Source organism: Athalia rosae, chromosome 1, assembly GCF_917208135.1.
Source record: "Athalia rosae chromosome 1, iyAthRosa1.1, whole genome shotgun sequence".
Taxonomy (NCBI): Eukaryota; Metazoa; Arthropoda; class Insecta; order Hymenoptera; family Athaliidae; genus Athalia; species Athalia rosae.
The window spans coordinates 18,529,915-18,544,422 of record NC_064026.1 but is presented as its reverse complement, the minus strand read 5'-3'; the positions used below and the strand labels follow the sequence as shown (position 1 = coordinate 18,544,422).

The window sequence follows — 14,508 nt, the reverse complement described above, 5'->3', positions numbered from 1 at the left end:
GTCAACGACCGTAGCAACCAACGAATTATTTCACGTTTAAGGTTGGAGAGATTGAAGAGGGAAGAAAGAGACAGTGGTGCTTGAATAATCAAATGTAACAAAATGTCATCTCTTGAGAGCTCTTCAGATGACGATTGTTACGTTAATTCAGCAAGAGCCCTAAAAGGTGATAAGCTCCAGAATAAAAACAAATCAGCATGATTTTTGCAGTTGAAAGATTAAAGACTAATACTTTTACTTAAAAATCTTGTTTTCAGCCATGAAGAAAAAGATTGTTGTTAGTGATAGCCCGCCAGATCGAGAATCACCAGTCTCACAGGAATACATACCTCCTTCATATGAATTTGCAGAATCCCTGCTAAGGTCAGCATTGCATAGTTCATCAATCATTTGATGTAATTGAAGCCAAATAGAATATCGAAGAATTTAATTATTGGTTCCCACTTACTCGCAGAATGTATAGGCACAGAATAACATTACATTTACAAGTATTAATAATATGAAAGGATATGATCTAGCATATCATGCGCTTTTTTGGTTTTAAAGCGAGTTGCCTCCAGTTCCAAAAACTACAAGATCAAGAGAGAGATTAAGAAGTAGGCGGAGAGCTGCACGTCATGAAGATTCATTGAATCCAGAAATCATCCCAGAACTTTATGCCAAAAATACTCCTATTGATACAGTTGGTATTTTCAACAAAATCAGCTCTTGTGCAACTAATACATGCAATTGATAATTTCAGATTTGTCTAGTAGATTCTGATCAAGAAGATATCAAAATAATCACCATTGATGCTGATAAAAATATAGTCATCGATGATACTGAAGATACAGCCATTGATGATACGGATAACTACGAAGTTACTATAAAAATCAACTGGCAATCTACTAGACTTGAACGTGTAACTCTCAGAAGGGTAAGTCTACCTTTTTTTTGCTGTTATCCTGTACAGGAAAATTCCAATCAAAATTTTTGGTTTATTTAATAGCTGAGACTGATTAAAAAAACAAAAAAAATTCCATGGGTGTTTATTTCAAATGAAATTAATACAATTTCAGTATCAAGCGTTCTCAAAAGTTTTCGATTACTTTTCCGCCATGGCAAACATTCCAAAGGAGAGAATATGGTTAGTCTTTCGTAATCATATTACGATACAACCGACAGATACACCCGACTCCCTAGGTCTTAGTATAGTAGACATAATAGGTGAGCTCGATCAATATTAAAATGCCTATTCATGATGAACGAATGTTATGAGACAGTGAAAATAATTAATTCATGCTCCCAATTTAGAGGGTGGGATAATTGCCGGCAATACTGAGCGAACAACAGCGAACACCAACGTGGAAAAAGATAGCATTATTATTAAAGTTCAAACTAACGATCACAAGAAAACATTGAACATATCTATCAGAAAGTGTCAAAAAATAAAAGTTTTGATAATGAAATGTGCAGAACAGCTACAAATTCCTGAAGACAAAATAAAGTTTCAATTTGATGGCGAACCAGTGCACCCTAATGAGACTCCAGAAGGGTTGGAGTTGGAAGGTGGTGAATGCTTTGATATGCACACGATACCATGAAGTGATGCCAGTAAATAATGTTCATACTCTCCGAATTTTCAATGAAATAGTTTTATAATATTTATCTGTAAACTTGTATCAATACTCGTTTCCATGTTTATGAAAATTTAAATTCGTGATGGGTTCCAAGAAAAAAAATAATTCTAAATTTGCAGTTCAAGTTTCTCAAAGTGGAACTGCTTCATTTTACTAATTGTTTAGTCCACTGAGGCCCTAAAAGTGATGTGAATTGTTTATGAAAATACTTTTATACACAAAATTGATGAGGGACATGACGCCTATTTTGCCCATCCAGTTACTGTAGATCTTTATTGGAAGACTTTCTTTATTTTCTCCCAACTGTTTGGAAATTCGAGCATGTTGTCCATCCTCATTTGATAAAATAAAGTTACTCGCACAGAATAGTAAGGGCAGTTACAGAATCCTAAAGAAATAAATGTACCAATTTCCTGTTCACCACTTCACTGACCCCAACTTAAAACCCTTTAATAACAGACAGATGGCCAAATTATTTGGATTGGAAGATTGTTATTAGGTATAATCAATCGATCACTGGCATTGATTCATGGATAGTATACCATTCTTTAATTTGTCGATAATAGTATACGTATGCATAGCTGTATAAAAAAAAATTCAATACTCTCTTGTCAGACTGTCATTTAATAAAACGAAGCGAAATTCATTTTTTGAGTCATAACAAGTGGAAGACATTATGGAAATCGGGCATGTTCGGCTGTTGAATCATATGCGCCAGTTTTTCGATCGAAACTACATCGTTATTGAAACAAATTCAAGTACTACTACAAAATATGATTTGAAACATTTAATAAATTCTCGATATTGGCATCGAGACTGTGCACATGTATAACATCAAGCAAACACAAATGTAAACACTCGATTTGAAGCACACTTCCCTGACGGCCTTCTCCAAACAGTGACGGGAATGCATTATAAAACCTATAATAAATCTGATAAAAAATTGATACTGTTGATTAATCACATCGAATGATAATCTAAAGTTCCTATCTGAAAATTCGAATCTTATTCATCTTCGCATGCACATTGCTTATGCTTATGCATCTCGTAAGCGCGACTAATGACTCGTTCAAATAGTTCTGAGTCATTAGGAAATCACACAAATCTCTATTTAATTCGTTACCAATCACACATATTGTGTACCTCATGACACTAAATAATATTACGACCTTTGACGTAATGGTGATGGCTTATTTACACATTTGAAGAGAGCCGTAATGTCATAGTTTTCGACTCGACTCTAGATATGAGAAATTTTAGCACTAAACGTTCAATTTTTGTACTCCCAACTCCTTGTGACTCAATCGCTGATGGATCCATGGGTTCGTTATTTGATTTCAATCAAAAAATAAATCCTAGCTGTCTATGCAAAAAGTCTTGTATATTTGTTACAGTGAAACCGAAATCCGGAGAATGTCAACATTCAGATAGTCGCTTAGTGTATGTCCGAAATATTTACTAAATACCCTTATTTCTGACTTACACTGGTAAATATTGACATTCACCATGCGCTCATATCCGAATGTACAACAATGTAATGAAACATTCGATCTTTCACCGACGTATTTGGTATTTGTTGACATTCATCGGTGAAAGTCGACATTCTCTAATTGCGATCATTCACGGTAACATTTCCACAATAACTGCAAGATATTTGCTGATATACTCGAATTCTCCTATCAGACACACTTTAAATACACCTATATTTACAAAATTTCTCGACATGATTTTAATTGCAAATATTCATTAATAAACCTAGTTTTTTAACAAGATAATATTCTATAAAGTTTGATGATCACAGTTTTTCCCTTTGATGTCGTTGCATTTTTTTTAGTTTCTTAAGCGCACATTTAGCAGCTGTACATTTAGCAATACGGTAATTTCTCCCAATTCCTTTGAAAGAACCTTTCCCAAATACATCAACTGTCACTCGGACCCGACGTCCATCAGCCAATTTCTCAGGTTTTCCAAACTTTGCTGTTTCTGGTTCTAATTCTAATAGTTCTCTTATCGGAGACTTTGGTACATTCGTACTAAATTGTTCTGGAATATAAAAAGGTAGAATAACCGAATCAAATCTAACGCTATATTCATCAATTTGACAATCCTACTAAAGTGTCCTTGCATTAATCTAGCATGAAAAATTCGATACTCACCAATTTCAGAGCTCATTATACTATAATATACTCTCCACACGGCATCGAGCGACATACCACTGTCCAAGTAAATCGCTCCAGCCAAAGATTCAAAAACATCACCCAAAGCTTTCGGAACTTCAACATCTTCGGCCTCCTCACATTCATCTTCCCCGATCAAATAGTACTGTCACGGAACATGAACATGAATATTTCAAATATTATCATTACTATTGTTAGTTCAATAATATCATCCGTTTTAACGCATTAAATTAAATTTATAAATTTTATTACCTCTTCGCTAATAGAGTGACCATTTTCCTCTTGTATTCTCACAAATCGATCAATAACCACACTTAATCCTGGTGAAAGATGGCGAAAATATTTATGAAATCCACATCTGACTGCCAAGGAAGCGAATATAGTATTATTCACAAGAGCTGATCTCAGATCTGTCAGAGCACCAGGAGAATGTTGCCTTGAATCCTCGTATAAATGTCTTGTTATCAAATAATCTGAGGAGTGAGAAACTAAATATATATTCTCTTTGATTTGAAGTAACATTAAATCCAATAACTCAAAACTCTTCAATGAGTCATGATAAGCTGCCAAAGTAAGATGATTACCTAAAACTGCATCACCAAGAAACTCCAATCGTTGGTAGCAATCTGTCAATTTATTCGGCTGATAAGATGCATGTGTAAATGCTTGCAGTAAATAACTTGGGTCGCGAAATTTATAACCCATACTTGCTTCGAGTTCATTGTAGCCATCCAACATCATACTCAACTCTTGTTCAGGATTTGGAACATGCCTCAAGAGAGGACACTGCGGCTCATCCAAATTTCCATATCGTATCTATATTCATTTCAGAATGTTATAATAAAAATAACTAGAATTTTAATTTTTCAATACCTACATGTGTCCAAACAGTTTCTCCATTTCCATTCGTTCCTTTAACGTAAGTCGAACTCCCTGGAGGTTTATCAACAGGTTCATTTGCAGAAACAATGGAAACCTCTTCAAATGGCAAGACATGAATGCCGAGCCAGGCCATAAACAAGAAAGCTCCTCGAGGTCCACATGCAATAAGATAAGCCCCTATTAAAGCTTCCACGCAATCCGCAACGCTTTTGTCTGGAATGCTGTGTTGCGTAATGAGATTATACGGAATGAAACAGCGTAAATTTTCGAAATCGGTGACATAATCATTGCTATTTTTGTCAAGTTCGGTTCGCATAATTCCAAGCTTATGCTCGGTTTCTTTAACAAGTTGGCATATCTCATTCTGATTGACAGCTCTCAGAACTGGAATATCTGCTTGATTCCATAAGTTAGCTGGCACTCCAGATTCTATCAAGGCTTGCTCTAGTTCTCGAGGTACATAATAACAGGGTGGAAGCCAATTATCATGGGGTTCAAACTTAGTTGCAATCATACTCTCGCCAAGAACTTTTTGACGGCCTAATCTGTATAAGTTCAAATTGCTGACCTGTAAAACAAGTATAAGCCTAACTCAATATGCATTATTCTTGAGGTATCTGATTTAAATTGAACCCCATTCAGAAGATTATTCGAATTATGTAAATTGCTTACCTGTTTTGATCTTAAGTGACTCAGTTTTCCTTCATGTATATTATCGTACGTGCAATACAAATAAGTTGTTATTGCGTACTTCAAAAAAGAATCTCCAATTGTTTCAAGTCTCTCTAGATTAATACCATCATTAGCATTCGACATCGTTAACGCTTGTAGGATGAGACTAGGACTTGGTCCAGGATGTCCTTTAAGATTTGGCTGGTAATCAAAACTAAATAGAGTGCTTTCCACGTCTTCTGATGGCGAGGATTTGTTGAATTCCTTCTTCACAGGTTCTCTAACAGTTTTGGTGTTGATAACCTCGTCTGTAAAGCACTTGGCCACTTTCAATATATATTCTTGACATTCAGGTATAAGTGTCTCAGTCTTATTTTGCACAGTCAATAATCGTCTCTTCAAAACAATTTCTCGGTCGCAGGGAATAAACAATTTGTTTTCTATGATTTGTTTTTTGTTGCTCAAGGTAGCAGCATTTTGAGCTTCCTTATGTTTTTTAATCATCTCGTCATCGATATCATCAAGGCAATGCCAAACATCTTCGTCATAACTTCTTTCCAGCTCTAATAAGTCTAAAATTCTTTTATTGATTTCACTCTTACGAATTCGATTCTCATCCTCAACAGCTTCTGCGACATTATCTCCCATAAACGATATTCGCAATCCTCCACCATCTTCGTCGCTCTCATCCGAATAATCACCTATTGCTTCGCTGGAAGAATCGTCAGTATCGTAAGCATCTAGATCAGATTCACAAGCGGGTGAACCATAACGAATATCATTCCATGAGAAGGTATCTTGTAAGCCCGTTATATTTGGTGGAAACATATCTAGACTTTCACTACTCAATTCGATAGTATTTATGGCCATTTCGTTCGACCAGGTTCCGATTTCCATTTCATTGTCTTCGTCAACATAATTCTCGTCGTTTTCATGATTACATTCACCATTTTCTTTTGTAACAAATCGGGCATTTGTAGATTTAGGTGGAATGAGTTCTGTTATTTTTATTTCAGTCTTCACATCCGTCACTTTACTGTTATCCTTTGATTTCTTCAAGACTTCAGCTAGACTCCAACCAAAATCCAAGGGTGGCCATTCAAATTCTGCAAATAACACGCAGCAAGAGATAGAAACTTTCGTTTGAATTACAGCGTTTCAGATTTTGAGCATAAGCTAGCCAGTCACCTGGATCTAAATGTTGTTGCCCCAGATTTATCATTTCTGCAACATGACATCGAATTTGGTTTGCTAAAAGAAGCGCATTAATCCTGTATAGTATGCATGGCAAACAAACAGCTTGTCGCCATAAAGATGCAGGAAATGGGTGTATTGCACAAAGTTCTGCAACTAGTATTTGCTTCTGTTCTAAATTTTCTCTTTTTGCCTTCTTAGTTTCTTCACTACTAGTAGGTAATGCAACGCCTTTACGATTGACATATCTGAAATTCCACGATACCATTTTTCATTCAAAAGCATTTTGTAAGTAACAGATATTTATCAGCTAAATGTTTGGTGATATGACTAAACATGCCCCCATCAAACATAAATGTTACCTTGGTGTGAGAAAATTAAGTCTAGCTGATGTATGATCCACATCAAGTAGCGGTTGACTGAGATTCTGGATCTGTATATTATACTTTTTCAAGTAATATTCTTCAAAAGTACTATAGTCTGCTCCAGGAAAAGAAGATCTTGGGTTTAAGGTGTTGCAAATTTCTGCCACATAAAAATACTGAAAGACATTGTGGTAAGTTCATATCAATTATTTCTGATATATACACTAACAATATTAATAAATTCTTTTTGATATAGAGAAAACTTCGAATAAAACAATTGCCAAGTTTTAAAGATTAAAATTATCGAAAATATATGTACTTGTGGTTGATCCTGATTTCTATACCATGGCATGATAACTGCATCATGATATTTAGATGCATCAAATTGGAATTGTTTACGCACTTCTTCCGGCACCTCATTTGGTACTGTATTTTTATTTTCATAAATACATTCTAGAAACTCCCAATGTACGCTAATATCAGGACCGTCATCAGTAGTTACTGAAATTTATAAGAAATTAAGTATTAACTAGTGAGAACAAATATTTTATTTAATCACAGCCAACTTTTAATTCAGTTGTTGAATAACATTTTGTGCTCACCAGTTTTTACAGGAACAATAAAGTAGGAGTGTTCAGAGGCATTTGGATCAAAAAGCATTAGATATTTTTGAAGCCTGAGTACATTTGTAAACGTATAATTCAAAAACGCTGCTACGCGCTCAATTTGAGCAGGGTCTAGTATAACCATCTGTTTACTTAATTTGAGTTTCACATGGACCTCTCCCGATCTTGTATATATTGGAAATGGGCATAGCTGGAATGAAAAGTTGATTGGATTATATATTTGTTGATAAAGTATTGGCTAAATTTTAAGCTATCTTCGATCGCCAATCTGATCCAACTTAGCGCAAATCATCTCACCTTTGGTATTTCTTTAAGTGTCAAAATGCCAAAGCCTATGGCAGAGTCTTCAGGTGGATATATTCTACGACCTCTCGTATTTTGTTCCTCTGGTAAGGGACATGTCAGTACCATACTTATATGATATAAAAAAGATTGTTTCATAGTAACAGGTCTACAATCTGTTAATGCCTCGGCAATCTGAAATAAAAGCATATTTTAAGGTAATACTGAATGCCTGTGTCATAACACACGTTGAGCAGCGATCCAAGGAAAGGACCTTTTTATAATAGTATTGTCTTCGTTTGGTCGTTCCTGGACGAGCTTCAGAAAAATCAGCTGTTGTTTCATCGGGCAGTGCAGGGACTTCTGCGTCTTCTGGCTTAGCTTTAAAGTTTTCTTTACCAATTGGAAGTAAGTAATCATCAATTTCATTTGCTCTGTGGAGTTCAATACAGAGTTGCAGAGCAGCTAAGCGCCGTGCCATTGCCCTGTTTGGCATTGGATACGACTGTGAAAAATGAGTGAAGTTTCACACACACATTTTTTAGTTAAAGACATATTTCAATTGCGAATACCTAATAAATTATAATACTCACGGTTAATGTGTATTTTACCGGCGAGTTTATTGGTAATCGTATTGAACAAACAAACATAGGCTGGTTATCAACGGTGATTGGTTCGATCGTCCATTCAGGTGTTAACCGAGTAAAGGTGTCACTGGGTAACTTTGCACAATACCTAAAATATAATTACTATTTGTCTAACAATCCATGACATGTAAAGGAAAAGAGATAGAACAAAATAGTTTTACTTTTTACTGCAGTGAGCAATGGACTAATGAATAATTACCTATTCACTAAAGAAATTGCAGAATTAAAGGACACGCTTGGTGCACCATCAATGTCCAATGGTTTGTAATGAGGTAGTAAATCGCCACATTTGTCCGCATAGAATTCTTCTTCTTCCATAGGTTCTTTATTTACACATTTCAATAGTAGAATCTGGGAATAAATATTCATGAAATGATTTTACGGACCTATGATCTCTTGATGCACCACATCATGACCAAAGAATAAGTAGATTGTGAATTGTGTAACGATGAGTTATTGGATAGAATGCTCCAAGTAGATGATAGCCTTCATACCTTTTCGATATAGTGATACCGGGCTAGTTGCGTGACGCATTCATCCGATACGTTTCTGTTTACAAAAAGTACATGCAAGGCATCATTGGCACGAGCTCTGCTTTTGCACTGAACATAAGACTGATAACTTTTAGGGAAGTCGTACCGCATGATGAAGTTGCATTTAGGTATGTCTATTCCTGTAAAAAAATTGCAGTGCCAAGTGTATAAGTAGTTCATAAAAAAAAATTTCCGTACCTGACTGAACTATCATAATACTACAAACCTTCTTCTAAAATTGATGTAGCTATCAACAAATTACATTCATGTATTCGAAAACTTTTCAAAACCTCTTCCTGTTTTCTATGTTGAACTCCCACATCGTGAGGAGAATTTGTATCTTCAGGATTTTTTTCTATTGTATAAAGTGGAGACAGAAATTGTAATTCCTTGTCATGCTTGCATGCATCCTAGTAACAGAAGATTGTAGGCTTGAATTAATACATAATACATTAGTATACTTTTCTATTACAATAAACTTACATTCAATAGATAGAATAATATTTTTGCCGTAAATCCTTTATCTACAAAAATAACCCCGCATAAAAGATCAGGATCAATTTGGCTGCGAGGATAACGCAGCGATTTCGGAGTTCTTTTGAAGCCAGTTCGAGGCTTCCTCACGTTTCCAACAGATTTTGATTGTTGTGCAGCTCCTCGGCTATTGTCAGCTTCGTTCTTGTGTGCAGATATACCTTCATCCCCATAACATAAATATAGCATGAAAAGAAGGGAATCTATCACTTAAGTTCATAATGAAATATTTTAATAACTGTTACCATTATTCAATTTGTCATCTGCTATAATTGATTCTTTTTTATGAGATGGTGCATAACATTTCAATATATGCAGTAGTCGATGAACGCAAGGAGTGGAATATTTATATAATTTTTCTTTTTCGCTCAAATTTTCGAATTCACTTTCACATATTGCTCTAGAAAAAGTGCGTCAGATTATAACTCATTGAAATGGAAATGAATGATAGGCAAATTGTTGATGGAAATAGATGCTTAGGTAGAGAGTGTGATTTGTCTATCACTCCTAAAGTCGCCATCATTTTTTTAAACGTGCCTTTCTACCATTTCTACTGAAGTTTGTACAGAACAAATCTCAGCTATAAAAAGCGTGAAGGATTTTTTAATATCTTTCTGTACCTACCTTATTTTAACAAATAGCGATACTACGACATTAAATAATAGATAATGTCGCTCGTAAGGTGTCTTGACTTTTAGCTTTTCTGCTTGAATAAGGAGAGCGAGAGCAGCATGATTAGCACACCAGGCTCCTAGTGTCCGAAGTATGTACAAAAAGTCTTCTATCATTGAGCAAGGTTCCTGTTTTGGATCTGGGATTTTTTGTATGTCTTCCAGGAACTCGTCTGTATAAATCTCTGTAGGATCATAACGGTGATCACATAGAAAGTTCATAGCATGTAAAGCGCAATTCTCTAAGGTCCGATCAAGTCCTTCATATTCTGCACATTTGAATTCCACAATATACTCTTTTGGTTTTGGACTATATCTGCATCAAAGTGAAGAAAACTCAAATCATAAAAGTGCAGAACACAATGTTGTTCGCATTCATGAAAATTATGGAGCAGGAATTATCGATTTGTATAGAATAATTAAAGAATACTTGGATCCATCAAATACAAAATTACTGATGCATAGTGGAGAAAAGTACAAACCGTAATACTGATAAAATGTCGCTAGCGGTTTCAATAGTGCAATGAAAAGTACTTTCAACTCGTTTAATTTCTGCTTCCAGTCTACCTAGTTTGTGGGTAAGATTGAAGACTGGAGCAGCAAAACCAACAATTCGAGGTCCATCAGAAATGGTTAGTTTTTGCAACACATACTTCAACTTTTCATCGTTGATTGCTTTGTGACACTGATCTATTATAACCAGGTTTATCTGACTGGGTAGAATTTTCTTCTGCAACAACAGTTCGGCGCAATCATGTGAAGTCATCACTATTACCTTCCAAAAAGTAACATAGAAAAATTACCAAGATCATCATTTATACATACTATACAAACTGTTCAACATGAGTGTAATACATGAAAATGATATTGATACAAATACATACTTGACTCTCAGCAAATTTTTCGTCGAACTTGGGCCATGTTGCCGAATCGCAAACAAGAACACGTAAATCTGTCAACTGTTGTATATATACAGCTTTGGTTAAACATCGTTCTGTGTCTCTTAAAATATATATGGACCGTTTTCCACCATCGGAGGGAGATCTAAGGACAATATATATTTTGAAATATTTGCTTATACTCTATTCAAATAATGACATTACCTTCTGTTACTATTTGCTAACTCCTGTATCAATTTGATAACGATAAATATTTGTTCACAGTTTTTTCCTAGGCATACTATAATATTTCTTTCTAAAGCAGCATAGAGAAGTTCCACCTAAGCACACAAATGAATCAATAATTTTGTCTGTGATACTCATAGGCTCATTTGGCAGATACACATCTGAAATCTGCTGGCTCTGTAATTTCTCTAAACAATATTATATTTTTGGCACATTTATGAAAATTGTCTGAGACAATAAATATATCAAACCGGAATAGGAATAAATATTGAAATCAGCAACGAATTAACTCTCAAATTACAATACTGACTCAACAGGGTCGTAGAATCGAATAAATAAATAAAAGAATTGCCAGCAGATTTGGGTAGAACAAAATTGCTGTTTCTTACCTGATATTCCCTAGGAGTAAAAGACTTAGTATAAATCTGATCGTTTAATGGAAATGCCATCGGAAGATACAATAACTCGAAAATTACTTTCCTGGTATTCGAAGAGTTGAATCGAATTATAGGTTAATATAGTTACAGAGTATGAATGCCAACATCACCGATAACGTAAATCAAGATACAATTATCGTCGTAATATAAATACTTTGCCCGAGATAATCCTGTTTGTATTCGAAAAAATTTAACCAAATTTGAGGTTATACTAGTTGTCAAAATCGGTGGTACACAAATGTACACAAATCTTGATCCATGGTGTCTGAGCTCATTGTCAACGCCGTGGTCAACGTCGTAATTACAACCTCAGTGATCAGTTTTACGACCGTGACACATACCAATTCATAGTCCGGTTTGGAGCCAAGGTTTGAGCGGTTTGAGCTTTGGTTTGACCTAGAGACCCTTTGCACTGACCTACGCGTGATGCGCATTGGTTTCGAATTTAGATTTTTAAATGCCATGCAGCCACAGCTGTCCGCCGCGAAATTGTTATTTCGATGGGTCATTCCATTCACCGATCGTGAATGACAATAAACAAGAGAACGACATCGTATAGTATTTTAATTGTGTTACGTGGATCATGGGCTTTAGCTCGCCACTTGTGCGCAAGACACTCAAAGAAAATTAGATGAGATAAAAAAATCAGTTTTCTATCACAATGGAAGAGATAATACACTGTAATCATCGATCGGCCGAATTTTAGCATCGTATGACCATGCTTTGTCGCCTGGAAAGTCAGAGGTGACAAAAAATATCGCCCACATGTCAGAAATATACCACGGTTTGTTTGGGAAAGAAACAATACTAATAAAATCATCCTGTTATAGACTATCAAAGTGCAGTTACAGTAATCGTAAATAAACATGAATGATTGACTTGTAATAACTAGTTGTTCGTATTTGTCGATGTTTCGAAGAACAATTGGAACGGTACCAACGTACATTATTTACACCGAAACATGCGCCAATATTCCAAAATAATATATCAGTTATTGAAAATAGATAATGCCACGCATAACCATAAGTGACTTTTGAACAGAACATATAACCTCAAATAATTCGAGAACATCGTACCCACGGCACATGCATATATTTGAAAAACAAAAAGTAGTCAAAGGTTCCAGCAAGTATGGGTAGTATATTTGATGGATACGAAGAGTTGAGCATAGCTCGAGTGACCAGTTACGTTGCCTCTGGAGCAATGATCTTTGGAGGCGTTGTTCCATATATTCCTCAATACCGAGAAATTAAGCGCAAAGAAGATTCTGAAGGTTTTTCGCTATATGTCTGCCTTGCGCTTCTCATTGCCAACACACTACGGATCTTATTTTGGTTTGTAAAGATTGTATTCAAATTTTATAACGCTTGTTTGACTTTGGACTTTCTTTGTCTTGTCTTTCTAGGTTTGGAAAGCGCTTTGAAACTCCCCTTTTGTTGCAAAGTATACTGATGAACATTACTATGCTGATGATGGTTAAAGTTTGCATTAATGTCAGGAACAAGAACCAGATTATAAAAGCAAAGGAAAGAGTATTCACAGGTACTGTTGAGGGTGGCTGAAAATTTGTTTCATGTTGAATCCTGAGTTTGAATTTGATCAACTTCAAACTGTAATTTGCTCTTGGTACTTTGTTTCTGATTGTGAACTTTATCTTAAGCTATTGGAAACAAGCTCCAAGTTTTAAATTACCAAGTTCAGACAATTTCAATGTTTATTCATTGAAATTGTATGAAAAAATATGTATGTTAAAAGACGTTTGAATGATAATTTGGATAGATTGGGACATTAAATTCTTTTGGAAATGGACAGACTTTCAATCATACTTGGATTTCATACTGTTATTTGGAGCAATTGGAGCAGTAGTCATGTACCTTTTTGTGGATGTATTGATATTTGTGGAGACTGTGGGACTTGTCGCAGTTCTCACAGAAGCGATGTTGGGAGTCCCACAACTAATGCATAACTTCCAGCAACAATCAACCGAGGGAATGAGGTAAGAAAATGAACTTCAATTTGCATACGATTCACAGAGAAGACTGCTGATTTTATTTCTTGTGAAGTGTATGAGCAATTTTTTTCCTTAATTTGCCTGTATTTGCATTATTTTAGTATAACGATGGTTGGAATGTGGACCGTGGGTGATACGTTTAAAACGTGTTACTTTATAGCACGAGAGGCTCCAGTACAATTTGCTATCTGTGGGGCTCTACAAGTGGTGGTAGATATTTCAATTCTAGGCCAAGTTTATTTGTATAGAGGTTCCAAAACTTCTAGCAGAACGCCGATTCGTTCGGATTAACAATCAGCTGTGTTTCATCTACTATTGATATTAATTCGCAATGTGACTTTACACATCAATTTGTAAATAATATTGTAATATAGCTTTTATTATACTTATGTAGTACATGTTGTATTGAATATACCACTTGTTTACAAATTTACTACCATTGTTCTGGTCAAAAACTTATTATAGCTAATATTTTCACATAAATCAAATAGCTATACATCTATGGGGGTGGTGGTTTGATTATTTCGAAATCTGATGCCCCATATGAAAATCTTCGTCTGATTCATTCAATAAAGTTTTTTAGTTCAAAAAGGACCACGAATTAAGTACTGTCGTTTTTAAAATCTCCGTAATAAAAGAGATTCTGGTTACGAGCAACAGCTTACCCTAGCTGACTTACTTATACTTTTTAATTTCTTTTGCTACTCATCAGTGTTCAGTACTCAATCCAAAAT

At 35.3% G+C, this 14,508-nt stretch overlaps 3 protein-coding genes across 5 annotated transcripts; 2 read left to right on the top strand and 1 right to left on the bottom strand.

The window, feature by feature from the left end:
- Positions 1-24: 24 nt before the first annotated feature.
- Positions 25-1,985, top strand: LOC105685200 (uncharacterized protein CG4449). Its single transcript, XM_012399086.3, has 6 exons — positions 25-166; positions 258-363; positions 547-682; positions 743-916; positions 1,059-1,206; positions 1,294-1,985. The coding sequence occupies exons 1-6, from the start codon at positions 103-105 to the stop codon at positions 1,581-1,583; spliced, it is 918 nt and encodes a 305-aa protein (XP_012254509.2). The 5' UTR covers positions 25-102; the 3' UTR covers positions 1,584-1,985.
- A 1,339-nt stretch (positions 1,986-3,324) lies between these two features.
- LOC105685192 (endoribonuclease Dcr-1) lies at positions 3,325-11,949 on the bottom strand. Of its 2 annotated transcripts, XM_012399076.4 has the most exons (23): positions 11,716-11,949; positions 11,306-11,421; positions 11,087-11,246; positions 10,685-10,977; positions 10,156-10,518; positions 9,777-9,931; positions 9,481-9,692; positions 9,224-9,407; positions 8,959-9,137; positions 8,664-8,815; positions 8,411-8,552; positions 8,092-8,322; positions 7,833-8,012; positions 7,512-7,725; positions 7,229-7,410; positions 6,907-7,085; positions 6,539-6,792; positions 5,351-6,456; positions 4,674-5,246; positions 4,381-4,612; positions 4,049-4,269; positions 3,776-3,941; positions 3,325-3,662 (listed from the first exon to the last, which is right to left on the bottom strand). In XM_012399076.4, exons 1-23 carry the CDS (start codon positions 11,773-11,775, stop codon positions 3,415-3,417), a joined length of 5,802 nt encoding a protein of 1,933 aa, XP_012254499.2. In that variant the 5' UTR covers positions 11,776-11,949; the 3' UTR covers positions 3,325-3,414. The 2 variants fall into 2 exon arrangements, with proteins under 2 accessions (XP_012254499.2, XP_048515053.1); XM_048659096.1 differs by lacking the exons at positions 11,087-11,246; positions 11,306-11,421; positions 11,716-11,949 and having other exon boundaries at positions 10,770-10,906.
- Positions 11,950-12,154: 205 nt separating this feature from the next.
- LOC105692857 (solute carrier family 66 member 2) lies at positions 12,155-14,207 on the top strand. Of its 2 annotated transcripts, none has more exons than XM_012412356.3 (4): positions 12,155-13,097; positions 13,169-13,305; positions 13,576-13,759; positions 13,876-14,207. In XM_012412356.3, exons 1-4 carry the CDS (start codon positions 12,895-12,897, stop codon positions 14,063-14,065), a joined length of 714 nt encoding a protein of 237 aa, XP_012267779.2. In that variant the 5' UTR covers positions 12,155-12,894; the 3' UTR covers positions 14,066-14,207. The 2 variants fall into 2 exon arrangements, with proteins under 2 accessions (XP_012267779.2, XP_012267778.2); XM_012412355.3 differs by having other exon boundaries at positions 12,218-13,097; positions 13,543-13,759.
- The last annotated feature ends 301 nt before the right edge of the window (positions 14,208-14,508 follow it).